Source organism: Lissotriton vulgaris, chromosome 3_2, assembly GCF_964263255.1.
Source record: "Lissotriton vulgaris chromosome 3_2, aLisVul1.2, whole genome shotgun sequence".
Taxonomy (NCBI): domain Eukaryota; kingdom Metazoa; phylum Chordata; class Amphibia; order Caudata; family Salamandridae; genus Lissotriton; species Lissotriton vulgaris.
The window spans coordinates 230,617,103-230,635,947 of record NC_141690.1 but is presented as its reverse complement, the minus strand read 5'-3'; the positions used below and the strand labels follow the sequence as shown (position 1 = coordinate 230,635,947).

General features: G+C 47.0%; 1 protein-coding gene across 2 annotated transcripts in view; it reads right to left on the bottom strand.

The window, feature by feature from the left end:
• Positions 1 to 18,845, bottom strand: part of THNSL2 (threonine synthase like 2) — a 185,470-nt gene that overhangs the window by 52,705 nt on the left and 113,920 nt on the right. Inside the window, exons 3-5 of one of the 2 annotated variants that reach the window (XM_086964274.1) lie at positions 15,142 to 15,336; positions 12,354 to 12,506; positions 6,615 to 6,845 (exon numbers count right to left, since the gene is read on the bottom strand). In XM_086964274.1, the coding sequence (XP_086820400.1) occupies positions 6,615 to 6,845; positions 12,354 to 12,506; positions 15,142 to 15,336 (579 nt within the window). The remainder of the gene's footprint in view (positions 1 to 6,614; positions 6,846 to 12,353; positions 12,507 to 15,141; positions 15,337 to 18,845) is intronic. The other variant, XM_086964275.1, reaches the window with a different exon arrangement.

The following is an 18,845-nucleotide window of genomic DNA, read 5'->3' as shown; positions in this document are numbered from 1 at the left end:
AAGAAATTCAGATGCAGGGATATTCCCTTAGCACACATCAGGGTCAGCATACGGCTACTGACAACTTTGAATCCCTCACTGGAATGTATGTAAATGTATGTAAATGTATAGGCATTTATATAGCGCACTACTTACCCGTAGGGTCCCAAGGCGCTTCGACCGCTGCGAAACCCTTCCTGGCTTCCCTGAGAGATGGTCCCTTAATGGGTATCTCCAGGGTGAGACCAGGCATCTCCGGCGGTCTGGTGGGGCCGTTAGTGAAGATGAGGCAAGCTAATGCCCAGAGTTGCAGAGTGTGATCGCTGATCAGAGTGGGCACCAAGGCGAGAGAATTATCGAGTCCGCTGACCCTGAAACCTGCCGCGCCGGGAATCGAACCCTGGTCCCGGGCCGTCCTCTGCTCTCGGGTCTGCCGCCTCTAACCAGTGAGCCACACTACTACTGGAAGAGTCCCTGATCCTCCCATGATGGGGGAAGGAGCAATTCTTGTTGAGGGCTACATTGGAGGTGTTCCTGGCAGAAATAAAACTAATTCTAAAAAAAGACTCCCTCCCCTCTATTTATTCAACCATATCCTAATTTAAACTTTTTCATATAACACAAATGTATGTAATGTCTTGCAATTGTGAACAACCAATGCTTAATTTGAGCCCGTGGTTGCCAGTGGGACCCACCAACACTCGTTTTTGGCAATCTGTACTTCCACATCAGGTACTGACTGTAAAAAACACAGAAATGGCACAAAGGAGAAGGAAGAGAAAGACAGAAAAACAGCACAAAGGGAGAAAGCAGAAGGCTAGAGGAATGAGATAAACAGGCAGGCAGTGTCTGGTACTGGATTAAAGATGCCTGAAGTGGATTCAAGACTATGGCAGTCTTGGCATTTGGTGCGCTGATTTTTAATAGCACTGCCGTAGCAGAGCTTTGGGCCCTCATTCTTTTACAAACTAAGCAATGTTGACAAACCAAACTGTTCATGACCTATGTCCCATGGAACCTGTTGCAATGTATTCTCTAAATGCTTCTTATGTCTTAAATATAAATAAATAAATAAACAAATAACCCCTGAGGTATTTGGAAAGCATGGCTGTACGTATTGTGTGACCTACGTTCAGCCATGTTCCTCAATATTTTGTGGTCCTACAGATTGTCTTTGTGCCATAGCGAGCTCTGGCGTGACCAGTAGCAATTGGTCCTTTTTAGGTCGAAGGCCTAAAAGGCTGCGCTTGCGCAGTCTTAGGCATGAGATTTAATGATTCTTAGTAGCGCAGAAGGTCCCGCCCCCCTGCCCTCTCTCTCCTTCATTGGCTGGCTTCCTAAACGGAGGCCAGCCATTGGAGGAGAGATGCGTCACTTCAAACAAGCCCCGTCTTTTTCGGATTTGGGGGCGTGATTTTTTGCATTCTTTAGCCCTGTGACGTCGTCCGTCACTCAGGACAGCAAACCACGCCCCCAATTCCGAAAAATTCTGAGCTGAGCGGCCGCCATTTTTTTGTTTGTGGTTGTTCTCTTCGGTTGGCAATGCAAGGCGCGGTGTTGGAGAGCAAGCAGAGGACAGGCCTGTAATTTATTTTCAATAATTTATTTTGCAAGTAACTTCTTTTGAAAGTGTAGTCTGGTTGTTGCTGCTGCGTGGAGTGCCCGGAGCGGGGGAGATGACGAGGGCTTCAGAGCGCGGCGGAATGTGGGGCCTCGCGGAACTGCCGAAGGAATTTCTCAGTAGTCTGGTTGTTGCTGCTGCGTGGAGTGCCCGGAGCGGGGGAGATGACAAGGGCTTCAGAGCGCGGCGGAATGTATGGCCTCGCGGAACTGCCGAAGGAATTTCTCCCCTACCCCGTCCAATGCAGTTCTCATTGGAGGTGTACAACACACGGGGGCAGCCTTGTTTCTTGTTTCTAATGAAAAGAGAATGGTTTTTATTATTTTCCGCCTGCCACCCACATTCCCGCTCCCATTCTTGGGGGGCATCGGGACCTCGGGGAAATGCTGCTGCATGCCCGCCAGGCACGGCGAAACCTGGTCTGTGGTTTCTGCGTGGCTGACAACGGAAAAAAGAGGCGGATTGAATGCCGCGGATTGAGGCAGATGTCGGGAGCAAAAAGCTACGTGTGGGTCTAAAGAAGACATGGGCCCGCTGCGGGAATGCATTGCGAGGTGTCTCACAAGCGACGCACAACCTCGGTGGCCATGAGGTCCAGAAGGAGGGGAAGGTGAGTGTTAGGAAACGTACACTCGCATGCGGTTGTGTGGGTAACATTGGTGATTTTCAAATCACCCGGCCGTCCAGACTCTGCTCCCGGCATCAGCAGCTCGGCCCGCTCGAGCAGACCGAGCCACCGTGGGAGATGATCAGACGGGCGGAAGGAGAGCAGCGCGCTGTGCAGCTCTTGCATGTTTAGACATGGGGGTGCCTGCGGGGTTTCAATGTGCTATTCACCCTCCCAGTCCTTGGCCCAGGGCAGCGCGTGCTCACCAACGCATGTGTCCCCTCCGCATGTGACTCCTGATTTTAACATGCTCTACTCTTCTTCTCCTCCCGCCCCCCAAGCCACCCGCCCCCCCCAGCCACCGCCCCCCCCCGCAGCCACCCGCTCTCCCCCCCCCCCCCCAGCCACCCGCTCTTCTCCCCCGTTCTCGCCCTGGTCTTGTGAGCTGGCCACCTGCAACTCTTCCCCCACCCAGAGCCCGGCGTGGCCGGGGCCCGCTCTTCCCCCTTCTCGCCCTGGTCTTTGAGAAGTGCGAGCTGGCCACCTACACCCCCCCCCCCCCCGAGCCCGGCATGGCCGGGGGCGATGTCTGCTCCTCCGACTCTTTCAACGAGGACATCGCAGTGTTCGCCAAACAGGTCGCCGCATTTTATCCACCTTTGCCCCTTCACCCACCCGAAATACCACCACACTGGCCCGGCAGGGCACACTGGCTGGCTGCAAACAGCCGCTGCATGGTCACTTCATGCGTGTTGTGCTCAGTCCGCGTGCACGTGGCTGTAGCGCCTGGCAGGCGGCTTCAGTGCGCTTGTGTGTATGGGTTGTGTGGGTAACATTGGTGATTTTCAAATCACCCGGACGTCCAGACTCTGCTCGGCCCGCTCGAGCAGACCGAGCCACCGTTTCTAAAGCGGCCCCGCTTTAGAAAAGCGGGGCCGCCTGAACCGAAGCTCCGTGTCGAACCCGTATTCCCCGACCTCAAAAAGCATGCAAATGCGGCTTAAATTCCACAATGTTGTCAAATTCTGGAATCGGAACATTTATAGAATCCGAGGACTTACAGAAAGCGTCTATAAACTGTCAATTGTGCCTGAATTAAATCCTAACTTTATCGGAGCTTCCACCTGCAAGATGGCAACCACCAGCTCCGAGCAGCAGAACAAAGGAAACACCCCGGGCATCCCTAAGCACTCCTGAAGTGAAGCGGACCCAGCGCGATAGCCGGCCAATGTTTATACAGCCGCTGGCAAGAGGGGTCGGGCACAGCGCCCCCCTCACAGGTATTAGACACAAGACTGTGTTCGGTGCTGGGCGAGGCGGCGGAACTCTGACTCTCTGTGGCTTTTAAAGATGGTGAGAGACCGGCGGGCTGCTTCATCTGGTGGGTGCGCAACACAGCTGTGGCGAACGAGCTGCAGCTTCTCAGTGACTGCCCTACGCCTGTGTATCCTCCCAGCTGTAAGATCCAGGCACACTTTGAGTGATTACGATTGGGCCCTCCCACCAGGACCGATCGTGGGTTTGAAAACAGCGTTTCAGCGGGGCTATTCTGGGCATGCTGATGCAAGCTCTTCTTTTCCGGGAGAGTCCCCTGACCAAGGAGGTTTACCGCGACTCCAGGACTAAGAGGATCTTGATTTGGGCTTAAGCCCCGCTGCGGAAAGTATAACTTTTTGGGGTTTGCGCAGGGATTTATTGAAATGTCTGTTTTAATTAAGACAGTCTGCATAATTGTACTGTGTTGGTCATTTGGCACATCGTTACAGCATTTTCATTGTCCTGACTTTTTGTTCAACTTCTCAAGTTTTAAGCAATCCTCTTCCCTGCCCCCTGGCTGTGCTTGCTCCCCTGCCCCCTGGCTGTGCTTGCTCCCCTGCCCCCCTGGCTGTGCTTGCTCCCCTGCCCCCTGGCTGTGCTTGCTCCCCTGCCCCCTGGCTGTGCTTGCTCCCCTGCACCCTGGCTGTGCTTGCTTCCCTGCACCCTCGCTGTGCTTGCTTCCCTGCACCCTCGCTGTGCTTGCTCCCCTCGCTGTGCTTGCTTCCCTGCCCCCTCGCTGTGCTTGCTTCCCTGCCCCCTCGCTGTGCTTGCTTCCCTGCCTCCTCGCTGTGCTTGCTTCCCTGCCCCCTCGCTGTGTTTGCTTCCCTGCCCCCTCGCTGTGCTTGCTTCCCTGCCCCCTCGCTGTGCTTGCTTCCCTGCCCCCTCGCTGTGCTTGCTTCCCTGCCCCCTCGCTATGCTTGCTTCCCTGCCCCTCACTGTGCTTGCTCTCCTGGGTGTGTGTGTGTGGCTCTGGGTGTGTGTGTGGCTCTGGGTGTGTGTGTGGGGGGCTCTGTGTGTGTGTGGGGGGGGGCTCAGTGTGTGTGTGTGGGGCTCTGGGTGTGTGTGTGTGTGTGTGTGTGTGGGGCTCTGGGTGTGTGTGGGGCTCTGGGTGTGTGTGTGTGTGGGGGGCTCTGGGTGTGTGTGTGTGGGGGGGGCTCTGGGTGTGTGTGTGTGTGGGGCTCTGGGTGTGTGTGTGTGTGGGGCTCTGGGTGTGTGTGTGTGTGGGGCTCTGGGTGTGTGTGTGTGTGGGGCTCTGGGTGTGTGTGTGTGTGGGGCTCTGGGTGTGTGTGTGGGGGGCTCTGGGTGTGTGTGGGGGGGCTCAGTGTGTGTGTGTGGGGCTCTGGGTGTGTGTGTGTGTGGGTGTGGGGGGCTCTGGGTGTGTGTGGGGCTCTGGGTGTGTGTGTGTGTGGGGGGCTCTGGGTGTGTGTGTGTGTGTGTGGGGCTCTGGGTGTGTGTGTGTGTGGCTCTGGGTGTGTGTGTGTGTGGGGCTCTGGGTGTGTGTGTGTGTGGGGCTCTGGGTGTGTGTGTGTGTGTGGGGCTCTGGGTGTGTGTGTGTGTGGGGCTCTGGGTGTGTGTGTGTGTGGGGCTCTGGGTGTGTGTGTGTGGGGCTCTGGGTGTGTGTGGGGGGGCTATAGGTGTGTGTGTGTGGGGGGGCTATAGGTGTGTGTGTGGGGGGCTCTGGGTGTGTGGGGCTTTGGGTGTGGCTCTGTGTGGGTGGCTCTGTGTGTGTGTGGGGGGTGGCTTTGTGTGTGTGTGTGTGTGTGTGTGGGTGGCTGTGTGTGTGTGTGTGTGTGTGGGTGGCGTTGTGTGTGTGGCTCTGTGTGGGTGTAAATGCAATAGGTCATGCATTTGCGAGCTATTACGCTATTGGCAATGTAAATGACAGTGCCATTTATTTATGATAAAAAAAAATCATGAGCAATGCCAATAGCTCTACCTTTAATAATGCCGAGACCATTGCATTGTAAATGCTTGTTGGCATTGTGGTGAGGTCAAAGGCAGTAGAAATCCTTTCTGAAAGAGTACGGATACCCGTCGGGGTGATTATCGTGCTTTACAAGTACTGATTGAAAGAGTAATGGTGTCAGCAGGAAGTGCGGGGACATGGTCCAGGGCATATGTGAGGTTGGCGCTGCTAGAGCTTCACTGGATGGACAGACAGAGTCTTTTAAATTGGTACCAAAGCCTGGAACGGCCTTCCCATCCACCTCTGAACCTCTACCTCCCTTGCCGATGTCAGGAGTGGACTCAAGAACTGGCTGATCGAGTAGGTCCTCCTCCCGTAGAGCCTGCATACCCCTCAGGGTGATGAGCACGCTCTACAAATACTGATTGATTGATACAGTAGAGCTTGCAGACAGTAACAGGATCTGTTTAACTATTCACTGTCGTCCGCAACACTCCATATCTCGTTTCATCACACAGGCCTAAATCTGCAATCCCCTCACAGAAGAATCGCTGGTCAGGCAATCTCTTCTTTTGTGCATCTGTTGAGCTGTTGTGTTTTTCAATGTAATAGGGGACTTAACACATGACTCGTTTTCACAGTACAAGAAGCCAAAGATAAATAGAGGAAAGAAAATAGCAATGCATTGTGGACACTCCAGTACCTGGACAAATTATGTACAGTACATTATTAATAAAATGGGGGCATTCGTTCAGGAACTATAGGAAAATATGAGTTGTCAAGTGTTTCCTCATTTTGGTAGGAAGAATGCAATTCTTCCCAATGTGAAGAGGAAGGGGGTTCCTGGTGGTAGTAACTGCCCAAGTCAAGGACTAACTCTGGATAAGTGTTAAGAAGGTTGGTACCTCAATTTGGAGAACATTTCTGATTCTCAGGCAAGGTGTGCCAAGAAAGAAGCATTGTAAATAATACACAAATGCAGATAACATCATTGAAGGCTCATCTTAACTTAAATCAGAATATTAACATCACTTTTGTGAGAGAAAGAGAGAGAGAAGAGAAAGAGTGTGTGTGTTAAAATTGTGAACAGTCATCTATCGTAAAACCTGACTTGTGGGTTCTACTATTATTGTTCCCTATTACTTCGTTTTCCAAGATCAGTGTGAAGTAACAATTGTTCCTACCAGCAATATTTCCTGCTCCACCTGTGGGTACAACAATTTCCACAACAGGCAGCGGGCTTGGACCCACGGACGGAGTGCACTTGAAGTAAGCATAGAAGAAGTGGGAAACCTGTATCAGGATGCGAGACCAGTTAACAGAATTCAAGCTCATTAAGTTATGTTTCACTACAAAGTCATGGTCTGCAAAGAGCTTCTTGATGGGGACATCCAGGTCATCCGAGGTACCGTCCGCTGTAGAGAGAAAGAAAAAGAAGAAACTTGTCACTGGCATAATGCAACTTATCCTTTGTAGAGCAGAGTGGCGCTGTCTTGTACAAAATGACCACGACCTCAAAGCAGGGCACATCACCTGTTAACAGATGAGTCCAACAAGGTAGAATATCCTCATCGAAGCCGGGAGAAGTGGGATTTAGCCAATAATAGACAAGATATAAAGAAGCAGACCTTCAGTCCAGTACAATAACTTCCTCCTGTGGGGAGAGTATTGCAACGTCACTGAGTAGTAGTGCCCAGACAGGCACAGGTTACATTAAGGGCTCGATTACGAGGCGGGTGAGCAGAATGGCTGGGTGGAATTCAACTCTGCCAGATCACAAAATGCTCGGCCCTATTTACCAGACAAAACCTCTGGCCTGTTTAAAAAGCTTTTCCCCCAAGCTGACCATTTAAAATGATCTAAACTTGGATTCTGTTTTTTTTTTAAACCTTTATTTATATAAAATGAAAGGCACAGTCATTATTTCTTTACAGGTTGCAATCTAGCGAACACAGTCCACACATTATACATACTTTGTTATCCTCTAGGAGTATTACAAGAACATTTATACTTGATCAATTACATATACAGCGTTACAACATTCAGTGTCATTTACATTTGGTTATTCGATTTCTTGAGCTATTAAGGGCTGTTCGCAAATATCTCCTCTATATGTATTCCAGCCCCCCCCCCCCCCCCCCCATTTTTTTATAAATTTTTAGGACATCCCCTGTGAACATATACAGTCTTTTCCGCAACCATGGCTGTGTCCATTTCCCTACCAGAGCTTTCCAAACTGTATGTCCCGACACAGTACTGTCGCCTGCAAATGGGTGTGTCGCAGGATGACACTGGTATTAATGGGCACTTAGCACATAACTGCTGCTAATTAAAGACCTGCGAAGTACTATGGTGCGGCTGTGTGTGCCCGGGAAGCTAGGGTGAGGTGACAGAGGGTGACAGACAGAGGGAGACAGACAGAGGGAGGGAGACAGAGGGAGGAAGGGAGACAGAGAGAGAGGGAGACTGAGAGGGAGGGAGAGAGGAAGGGAGGGATACAGAGGGAGAGAGACAGAGGAACGGAAACAGAGGGAGACACAGAGGGAGACAGACAGAGGGAGGAGGGCGACAGAGGGAGGGAGACAGAGAGAGGGAGGGAGACAGAGAGAGGGATACAGACAGAGGGAGGGAGAATGGGGGAGAGGAAGACAGAGAGAGAGGGAGACAGAGTGGGAGACAGAGAGAGAGGGAGACAGACAGAGGGAGACAGAGAGAGAGAGGGCGACCGAGGGAGGGAGAGAGAGAGGGAGAGAGGAGGGTGACAGAGAGACAGAGACAGAGGGAGGGAGACAGATAGAGGGAGACAGATGGAAGGAGACAGACAAGAGGGAGCCAGACAGAGGGAGGGAGACAGAGGGAGAGGGAGGGAGACAGATGGAAGGAGACAGAGGGAGGGAGACAGACAAGAGGGATACAGACAACAGGGAGACAGACGAGGCAGACATAGGGAGGGAGACAGAGGGAGAGAGGGAGTGAGACTGAGAGGAAGACAGAGAGAGGGAGACAGAGAGGGAGTGAGACGGAGACAGAGAGAGAGAGAAAGAGAGAGGGAGGGAGACACAGAGAGAGAGACAGAGGGAGGTAGGCAGATAGAGAAAGAGGACAGACAGAGACAGATAGAGGCAGAGACCGGGACGGGCAGACAGATAGAGGCAGAGACGGAGAGGGAGACAGAGGGAGGGAGACAGGGATATACAGGGACAGACAGAGGCAGGGACAGACAGAGAGGGAGAGGGAGACGGAGGGAAACAGGGAGCAAGAGAGTGGGAGACAGGGAGGGGGACAGAGAGAGAGGGAGACAGACGGAGTGAGGGGACAGAGAGAGAGGGAGAAGATGGGGAGAGAGGGAGGGAGACAGAGAGAGAGAGGGAGACAGACAGAGACAGACAGAGAGAGATAGAGGCAGAGACAGGGACAGGGGCTGACGGAGGCAGAGACAGAGAGATGGAGAGGGAGACAGGGACATACAGGGACAGGCAGATAGAGGCAGAGACAGGCACAGACAGAGGCAGAGACTGAGACAGGCAGAGAGACAGAGAGAGAGAGACAGAGGGAGGAAGACAGAGAGAGGGAGACCGGGAGACAGAGAGAGAGGGAGACAGAGAGAGAGAGGGAGACAGAGGGAGGGAGGCAGATGGAGGGAGTCAGGGGGAGACAGAGGGAAGGAGACATACAGAGGGAAGGAGGGAGAGGGAGACAGAGGGAGAGAGACAGAGGGAGACAGACAGAGGGAGAGGGAGGGAGACAGAGGGATGGACACAGGGATGGAAACAGGGAGGGAGACAGAGGGATGGAAACAGGGAGACAGAGCGGGAGACAGAGGGAGACAGACAGAGGGAGACAGACAGAGGGAGACAGAGGGAGGCAGAGAGGGAGACAGGCAGAGTGAGCAAGACAGAGGGAGACAGAGGGAGGGAGAGAGATAGAGAGATGGAGGGAGACAGGGAGAGATGGAGAGAGGGAGTGAGACAGAGAGAGAGAGAGCGAGAGAAAGAAAGATGTGTATGCCGGGTCTGGTGGCTCAGTGGATGAGCGCATCTACTGCAGGGGCCTGTGTTCAACCTCATAGTCTCAAATTTGCTTAAAAATGCACCATTTGCCCACTTTTATTTCAACATTTTCTTCCGGGGGGAGAATCCCCCGAACCCACCAACATGAAAAGTTTAGAAAGCTGTGCCCCACCCCAGTGTCTAGCAATATTCCTCTTGACTATCATAATACCCAAGGTAGCCCAGGTCTGCAATGTTGAATTCAGATCTGTCGCATCCCAAATATTAAGCAAACAGCATTTGGTCTCTGTAGAGTCTAGGTTCCCACTTACCCTCGTGATAAGGGACATAACTGACTCCCAGTATGACGCTATTACAGGGCATGTCCATATAGTGTTGTAAAAACGTGCCAACCTCCCCACATTGATGTAGACAGAGCGGGTTGTCCACTTTCCCGATCTTACAGAGGGTAGTTCTGGTGTAATAAATTCTATGGAAAATCTTGAGTTGTACAAGACGTAATTTAGATGTGATCGCTACCTCTCTAGGGGACGCCAGCGCCTCCTGCCAATCTGTATCATCTGTATCATCTAATTCTCCCAGGTCTGCCTGCCATTTGTCTTTAAGCTTCTTTACCGGATCTGACATGTTATTGACAATTTTCCGATATGTCAGAGATATTGCTTTTTTGTCCATATGATCCGACAGAAGCCTGTCCTCTAGTGGGGAGGCCTCGGGCAGGGTTGTGCCAGGGGGAATTGCTGCTTGGTCCGTTGATGCCATTTCGTACTTAGTTTGGAGTTGTGTAAATGTGATAATTTTTCCCCGTACCCATGCCATCCTAATTTTTTTTGCACTATATTCCAGACCTGAAGTGTGTGGTTTGCGGGGCCCATCAGGGACCGGGTCTTGTTATAGAGTGCCCGGTGAGGCCTCGTCTCCCCAGCTGCAACCTGTCGAGGGCATAGGCTGGGTCAATGTGGGGTACATGGTTTATCACCGTCAGCTGAGTGGCCCAGTAATAAGACTGTATGTTCGGGAGTGCGATACCCCCATCGTACCAGATGCGGTATATTTTCACCATAGCTATATGGGCCGGTTTATTGTCCCTGAGGAGTTTAGTAACTTCTGCCTCAATGGCGCGGAAGTAGGTCTGGGGGACTGGGGAGGGTTCATTTCGGAGGGTGTAGAGAAACCTGGGGAGTGCCATCATTTTGAAAAGTGTCGCCTTTCCCAGGAGTGACAAAGGCAGCGACTGCCAGTGTTTGGTATCTTTGTGCAACTGTTCCAAAGGGGCTTGGACATTTAGGGTCATGAACACTTCCGGGTCATGGTTGACGTGAATCCCTAAATATTTAAAAGTGTCCTCTACTATTGTTACTTCGCAGCCAGCAGGGAGGAGTGGTCGGGGACCCCTCAGTACGTAGAGCACCGATTTCGTCAAATTTATCGTATATCCTGAATAACGTCCATAGGCGCTACAAATTTCTAATAGACTGGAGCGTCTGGGAGAGGCCATATATAGAAGGATATTATCCGCATATAGAGACATACGATCCTCATATCCCTCAGGCCATCTAAGTCCTCGGATGACCGGGTCCTGTCGTACCCAGGCCGACAGAGGCTCCAGCACTAGGGCAAAAAGAAGGGGCGACAGCGGGCAGCTCCATCTCGTGCCTCAATGCAATGGAAAATCTCCTGACCTATGCCCATTGGCCACTACTGCGCTTCAAATAAAGGACCTTCAAACTTACTCAGAGAGAGACAAGAGCGGACTCTTCCAAGCAGGAGTCAAGAGAGTAACTGCTTTAGAACAGACCGTTACGTCAAGAGCAAACATGGAACAGGAATGCAGGTACACTCTTGAGGAGACGGTACATTCTTAGAAAGACTAGAATAGTAACTTCAACCCCAGGTCTACCAGTGTCAAAATGTGTAATTGGTTTGGGAGCTTACACACTTACACAGGGACTCCAAGCATCTTACTGCATTTATCACCCCAGAGGGCACATACCAGTTCACATGCTTACCTTTTGGTCTGAACTCAGCAGCCAGCGTCTTTCAACGCATGGTCACTAACATTTTCAAAGGGTGGACAACACTATTTACTTCCAGGACGATATCTTGGTCTATGGCCAGTCCGTTGAAGAACACAACACTGTCCTCAGAATAGTATTAGACATGTTGTCTGAAGCAAGTCTTACCCTTCGCAAAGATAAATGTAAGTTCACTGGGCAGTGCAGTCTATGGGTGGCGGCAACTGTACAAGGAAACCTTTCAACCCTGGCACTAACAGGCAAACAGATACCTAACTTTCTTTCAGCTTATCCTGTAATACGAACAATCAATATCTGCATAGCATTTTCCACAACTTGATGTGTTTCTCTGCTGTTGGATTATAAATGCTATTTTTACTTACCTCAAAGGTACTGATGTTACGGGCTTCTGGAGGATATGGACCTGGCAGGATTTGAGGCTGCAACCTGCTTTAAGTGCTGGTTGAGTGCTCAGTAAACCGGTCGATCCTTAAAGATAGAAGCATATCTACCCAATTTAGAGGATAGTCACTACTTGAATATGGATGTAGATTACACATTTATCAGGTCCAGGTCTGGAAGCAAGTAGAATTATTAGAATTTAGTTTAATTTGAGATCCAAGGAAGAAACACGAAATAGACCAAGAACATAAAGACCATCTCCATCTTGTCTCACCGGTCACCTTTTCTTGGGGTTCTGCCTGCACTGTGGACTCATTTGTACTTCTACTGATCATGGCAGGCACTATTACCCTTTTAGAATATGCCACCTCGCCTTCCTACATGCAGTAAGTATTAACGCAGGTCTAGAAACACGGACCAATCTTTTTTGGTGGTGCAATTATCTCATATCATGCGCCAGATACATGGACATGCACTGATGAGTAAAAGGACATACCAGTAAAGACATGGACGTTGTCTTCAATGACCGTCGTCATCTGTAGTTCCTGTACTGGGGTACAGCGACCTCTCGGGAGGAGAACGATGATGTCTATGTCCGTCAACCCTCGGACGCTCTCGATAGCCGAGCTCCCGGTGTCCCCTGAGGTCCCTGTGAAATAACACACCAACATATCCTAGAACAATTCTTAATAAAGGGTAATGACATGATTGACATGTATCAAGAAATGCCCAAAACACCAACTCAAGCTACAGATTCACATTCTTTTGGCTGGTTTACCCAAAGACAAATCCTTGTCCGTATGGATCTTGGATCCCCTTCTATTTAAATTATTTTATGCGCATGTGTAGAGCTAGCCAGGGAATAATGTTTAAAAATGCTTTAAGTTCACAAATTTCCCTGACACCTGTGACTGCAGCATTTTAGTAGAGTCAGGAAATCTATTCTTCGGATTTCATGGACTTTAACTCCCAAATAAGAGCCTCAAAATTTTCACTTTAGCATTTTAAATACTATTTGTTGTAATAAAAAGAATGTAATCTTTACATTACAATATTTTTATAAGTAACAACAATACAAATATACGAGAAAAATTTTTTTTAATCACATGATTTACAAAAACAGTAGCGCAAGTATGCATCTATAGTGGGGTCGAATTCAAGGGGTTTGTTCATCAAAACAAAAAGGGCAATGTACGTCTGCTTGGAGGCACTACAACAGATACAAGCATGACCATAAAGTGCATTTACATAGACCCAGAGAGACAACACCACAGTCACACGGCTGCAAATCTGAATATCACCTACAGAAATATCAGAATAGCAGAAATAATGACAACAAACATATTGTGAAGATGAGTATATATTGGCAAGAATAGACCTATTATTTTTATTGCTACATCTATGTTCCTTGAAGATAATATATATATTATATATGTATATATATATATATATATATATATAATGTTTTATTTATTCGATCAAAAACATGATCATTCACATCGTAAAAAAACACATCAAAATAAAAACAGTTAATGTATATTAAAAGAGTGTTATCAAAATATCCATTAAAAACAAGGTTTAAAATTCCTGTAAAAAAATGTGTGTGTGTGTCAATATTTTGGGCATCAATATTTTTGTAGCATGATATTTAAAACTGTGTGCTGGTACCACACCAGGCAGGCACATGCTCATAACGTTCATACATGCCTTCCTTTACGCATTCTCAACAGATACTGTCCCAACTGGCTATCGTTCACAAACTGCTTAGGCCATGGTAGCTTATGATTTGCAATAAATAGCAAGCAGACTGTACACCTGGAGGCAATCCACTGTTTGTGTGTAGTGTCTACAATCAGTTTGCATTTTTACCCTCCGCTCCCCCCAAACACACGCAGTGAAACCACAATTTCCTTTCCCCATAGACCTGTTGAACATGTAGCGTTCCACAGACCTCATTAAAAAAACACACTTAAGCCCACCAGTGTAAGTGTGTGCATCTGGGCACTTATTTTTTATACACAATGTTATTGTTTTTGCAGGTAATATCCCCAAGTGAGCATGTTTGGCTATCAGTTCAAGAGGGTAGCCCAGTGCCAGAGTCAGGGAATTAGTTATCCATCTCCAGTAATCGGCAATTGATGGACATTATCAGGTCATATGGAATACGTTCACGTCTTTGGTAGGGCAGCGGAAGCAGACTGGATTGGGTAATTACCCTACACGCCATAATTTCAGGGAGTCAGTTAAGTGCTGTGTAAGTAATTCAGTCGGATTAGTCTCCCGTAGGGCGATATGCAAATTCACGAGGAGCTATACGAGCGAGTCACCAATCCAGGTCATCCAGGGGGCTGATCCAGCTCTCCCATTTCCGCCTCAAGGGAATAAAAAAAAATAAGGGACCTTATCAAACAGGGTTCCATATGTGCATGAAACACCACCTGTATTCAGCTTACCCCTCAGCACTCTGGGTACTTCTAGTGAGAGAGAGAAAGCATGCACTGTTTCTACCCATAAAGTTCTAAATTTGTGTGTGTCCCCAACTTTTCCCATCTTAATCACACCATTAACCTACGTTCCTTGCCCGATCACGATTTATGCCTGCAGAAATGTCTGCCCAGCTACGTGTCTTTCTGTAGGAAGAATTCCGCCTGGAATGCGTACACATACATTTGATAAAATCCTTCCTCATCCATGGTGCACTGTCCATAGTCTTCTTGACACCGACTGTACCTTTACTGGCTTAATTCTCAAAATCCTCTCTTTTAGTTGACCTCACACACTTGCAAGCCTTCTAATCTACCAACACCAGTTTCTCCTAATCTTGAAACATGCCATCTCAAGTTACCCTTTGGTTTGCTCAAGCACCTTCCCTGCAATGAAAGACAAACTCTGTAGTTGTTCAGTGGTGAAAGCAGGGAGTTCTCCCAGAGCCCTCTAAGGATTCCAAAAATTCCTTTCATCATTTACAAAACGATGTAGAACGACAAGGAGATGTGGCATGAGTAACAAGGTCATCTCCAAAAACCCTTTTGATAGAAAGGTTGTAAAACACAAGCATTCAATATAATAGCTTTGAACAATTTAAGGGAGAAAAATCGTACAATAAACACATATCAAAGTTTTATGAACAAATTGTTCTTACAGCCTGTTCTCCACAGCGTAATGTACAGCCTAACTGCTGTAGACTTTTGTTGCGACAGGTTCTAATTAGCTTTGAAAGAAAGGAACATTTAGAAAGCATTCTTGCTATTTTTTAAGTCACTGACCAAGCAACTTTGACTTACCTACAACAATAGTAACATGCTTGTTCCTTTTCTTTAGGAAGTGCTGCAGGAACTGCCCCACGCAAGACATCGCCAAATCCTTGAAGGCGTGTGTGGCGCCATGCCACATCTCGAGCACGTTCAGTCCATCCCTCAGCCGTGACAGGTGGACAATGTCTTTGTGTCGGAACCTTCTGAAAGCATTGTCAATGAGACCTAGAAACACGAGGAATTCATCCTTAGGAATACAGGTGGTCAAACAGGCCCATGAACATGTCAATCAAATCATACTAAAGGCTACCCTCTTCGGTCAACAGCTCCTCTGGCATCAAAGCAGAACCCAACTGCACAGGGGTGTGCTGGAGGACTCCATGTCAACGCAGCTAAGAGTTTAATTATTAGTTCTTGATAATCACAAATGTTACTCCTAGTGAAAGGGCATCATGTAAAGCACTGATATGCCAGGTTGTTGCGGCGCAACCACAGGCCCCAAAGGGGCTGTAATTTTTATTTTATTTATTTATAAAAGTTTTATATAGCGCAAACAAGATCCCGAAGGATATCAGAGCGCTTTACAATAGGCAGAAAGAAAGAACAAGGGGGTAGTATAAACATCAATTGGGAAACAGCAGCAAAAAATAAATAAATATATATATATATATATGTATATATGTAATACAGTAAACAGGTGTACATGTGAGAAAAAAAACAGCTGTAGCTGGAAGTACCATGGTACCATGGTGAAAAGAACAAAGTCCGACGAATTGGGTGTGCCTCCTCCCCTTACGGTAAGAATTTGCACATTAGGAATCTTTTGGCTTCCAATTTGAACGCCGTCGTCGAGGAGAGGCTGCGTACTTCCGGCGGCAGAGAGTTCCATATCTTTGGGGTAGCACCGGAGAAGGCTCGGTGACAAGTTCTCTTTTTGTTAAGGACAAGAGGTTTCAAGAGGAATGTAGAGGCGCTTCTTGATGCCCTCTCACTGGCATATTTTTTACCAGATTTTCTGAACAGCACCAGTCAACGTAATGATTGCCTTTTTATTCCTCAGGTATGATTGGCAAAGCCATTTGCAAGTTTAAACCTGGCTTACAACTACACTTGTCTCGGTTTACAAATGCAAAGCATCCACAAAAGGTGACCCTGACGTTGCAAATCGTTTTGCTCGTGAACAAGACTATGGGACATGATGGCATGAAAGTACGTGTTGGTAAATCACAATGAAGGAGCAGGGAGTGCGCGTTCCTGAGAGATTTTCTGTGACTCATTCGCATCCTTGAAATGTTAGAAGATCTACTACTGTCAGGGGCAGGAGTAAATCTCATTCCACAGTATGAACACGGCCAAAAAAAGCGTTCGCGTGAGGGAACGGGTTCCTTCAGGTGAAAAAAATGATCCTGGTTTAGAAACAAAAAGAGAAAAGATAAAACAATGGCTTGCCCAAATACGAAGGTATTTCCCCATGTGCTCTTGTGCACCATGTATAGCTCTGTTTTTGATAGTGCGTCTACATAGTCACAACAAAAAATCAACAAAGGGTTCCCATGAATATGCCTGTAAAAATGCAACAGATGAGGTATTGCTGGTGTAACCTGGGAAACCCTTCTACATTATCGAAATGTCCAACTGTATGCGAGGCTGACAGCTCCAGATGTTAAGTTCACAACTTTCTTTAAGTTTTGGAAAGCTTGTGTGCAAAATTATCAAGTTTGGATACCCGGATTTCTTTGCATGAATTTGAAGCTCAAGGACAACCTTGTCCTACATCATATAAATAGCATGGGTATGTATTCCACAAATGTGTGTGTGTGTACACACACACACACACACACACACACACACACGCACACACACACAGAGTTTACTAACTATAAACTGAACAGAAAGGTAGCACAATTTAGCTTAACAATAAATGTCACACAGTAGACAAGACGGGGGTCGTTTTTTTTGCTGCAGAAAATAACCATTTGCATTGAAACTGGTCTTCTAATGAGGATGTTCACCCCAGAAAGTAGATAACTATTCAAGAAGATTCGTCTATGGGTGTAAGTTATCAGCGATAAAAGTAGATTGATGCTCCAAGAGTCTGTATGTCCAGTCTTTATAGAACTAAGCTTCAAACCTACTTAAGATTAAGAGAACATGTTGTTCAAAGTGCTTACTGTTTTTTGAATATATATGTATTTTCAAGTCGTGGATATTATTGTTTTAGTGAATAAAATGCCCCATTTAATATTTTTATTACATATTGGTTCAACTTACATTCTGCTTTATGGGAATCTTCATCATGACGTCTTATTACCCATATAACCTTGTCACTTCATTGGACTTATTCAATCAATCGCCAACAATCTGCGCACGCAGCTTCCTGTATTTTAGTGTGCCTGTTTACTGTAGTGTGCCTAGAAAGCCTATAAAGGAGCATGGATAAGAGAAAACTGTTTAGAAATATGAAGCTGGTTTGGGTATAAAGCTTTGTATTTTTCCGTTTGTCTACTTCTTTTAAATCATATTAAATCAAATTCAAATTAATTTGTTTCAGGTAAAATAAGTCATATAAATTAGAACATAGCATAAAATACTACAGTTAAGTGTCAATGGGCCAGATGTATCAACATACCCTTTTGCGATTTATAAATAGCGATTTTTAAGAAATCACTATTTAGAAATTGCAAAATAGTATGTATGTAGAAATTCGCTAATTTTTAGCGATTTCTTAAAATTCTTTAATTGCGATTAGCAAATTGCTAATCGCAATTAAGGAATCATTTCCCATTCATTTCTATGGGCCAGGAGGCCCATAGGAATGAATGTGAAATTATTCTCAATTTGCGATTCGTAATTTGCTAATCGCAAATTGAGAATAATTTCAAGGATGCAGGGGTGTCTCAAGAACACCCTGAAAATGACATGTGTGCGAATATGGTGCACATACATGCCCTAAGGGCATGTATGAGCGTCACATGCCACCTTTACAAATTGCATAAAGTGCATTTGTAAAAGAAATCGCAAATTACCACCAACTACAAGTTGGTGGTAATTTGCGATTTCTTAGCCTAAATTCGCAATTCTTAAATGGTTGATACATTGCATTTAAGAAATCGCAATTTGCGATTTCTTAAATGCTTCCGCAATATTAAGGAATCGCAAAACTTGCGATTCCTTAATATTGCGAGGCATTTTTCTTCATACATAGCATTTTACTATTTTTTAGTTGCAAACGCTGTTTTTTAGCGAATCGCAGCGTTTGCGACAAAAAAGTAGCTTGATACATCTGCCCTAATGTTCGCTGTTATTACATCAAAGACTCAGGGACACTGGTTTCCTTTAACAAGTTAAACAATGTCACTAAATCATTTTTAAAAAAGTTAGTAGTCGAAGCCTGAAACAGAACTAGTAAGGTTCCAAGCTGAAAAAATGTAGGAGGCCACGGGCATAAAAAAAAAAAAAACATCCCCCCAAAAAATGCATTTGTCCTTGTGTAATTTAACTGGTACCCATGGAAAGTGCTCCTATACTGCAAACGCTTCTGAACAGTTTGACAGCATAAAGTCGTGGCCTTCCTGCAGATTTGGTATGAGGTTTTACAAAAAGTGGACGAAGAAACATTTAATGTAGAAATTGCGTGATCGAATCACAAAACTATTTTTAAAATTCCAAACAAACTTCTGGCAGGTTTAGTTTGACACTGAGTAGATCGGTGGTTTTATGTGGAATATTGAAAA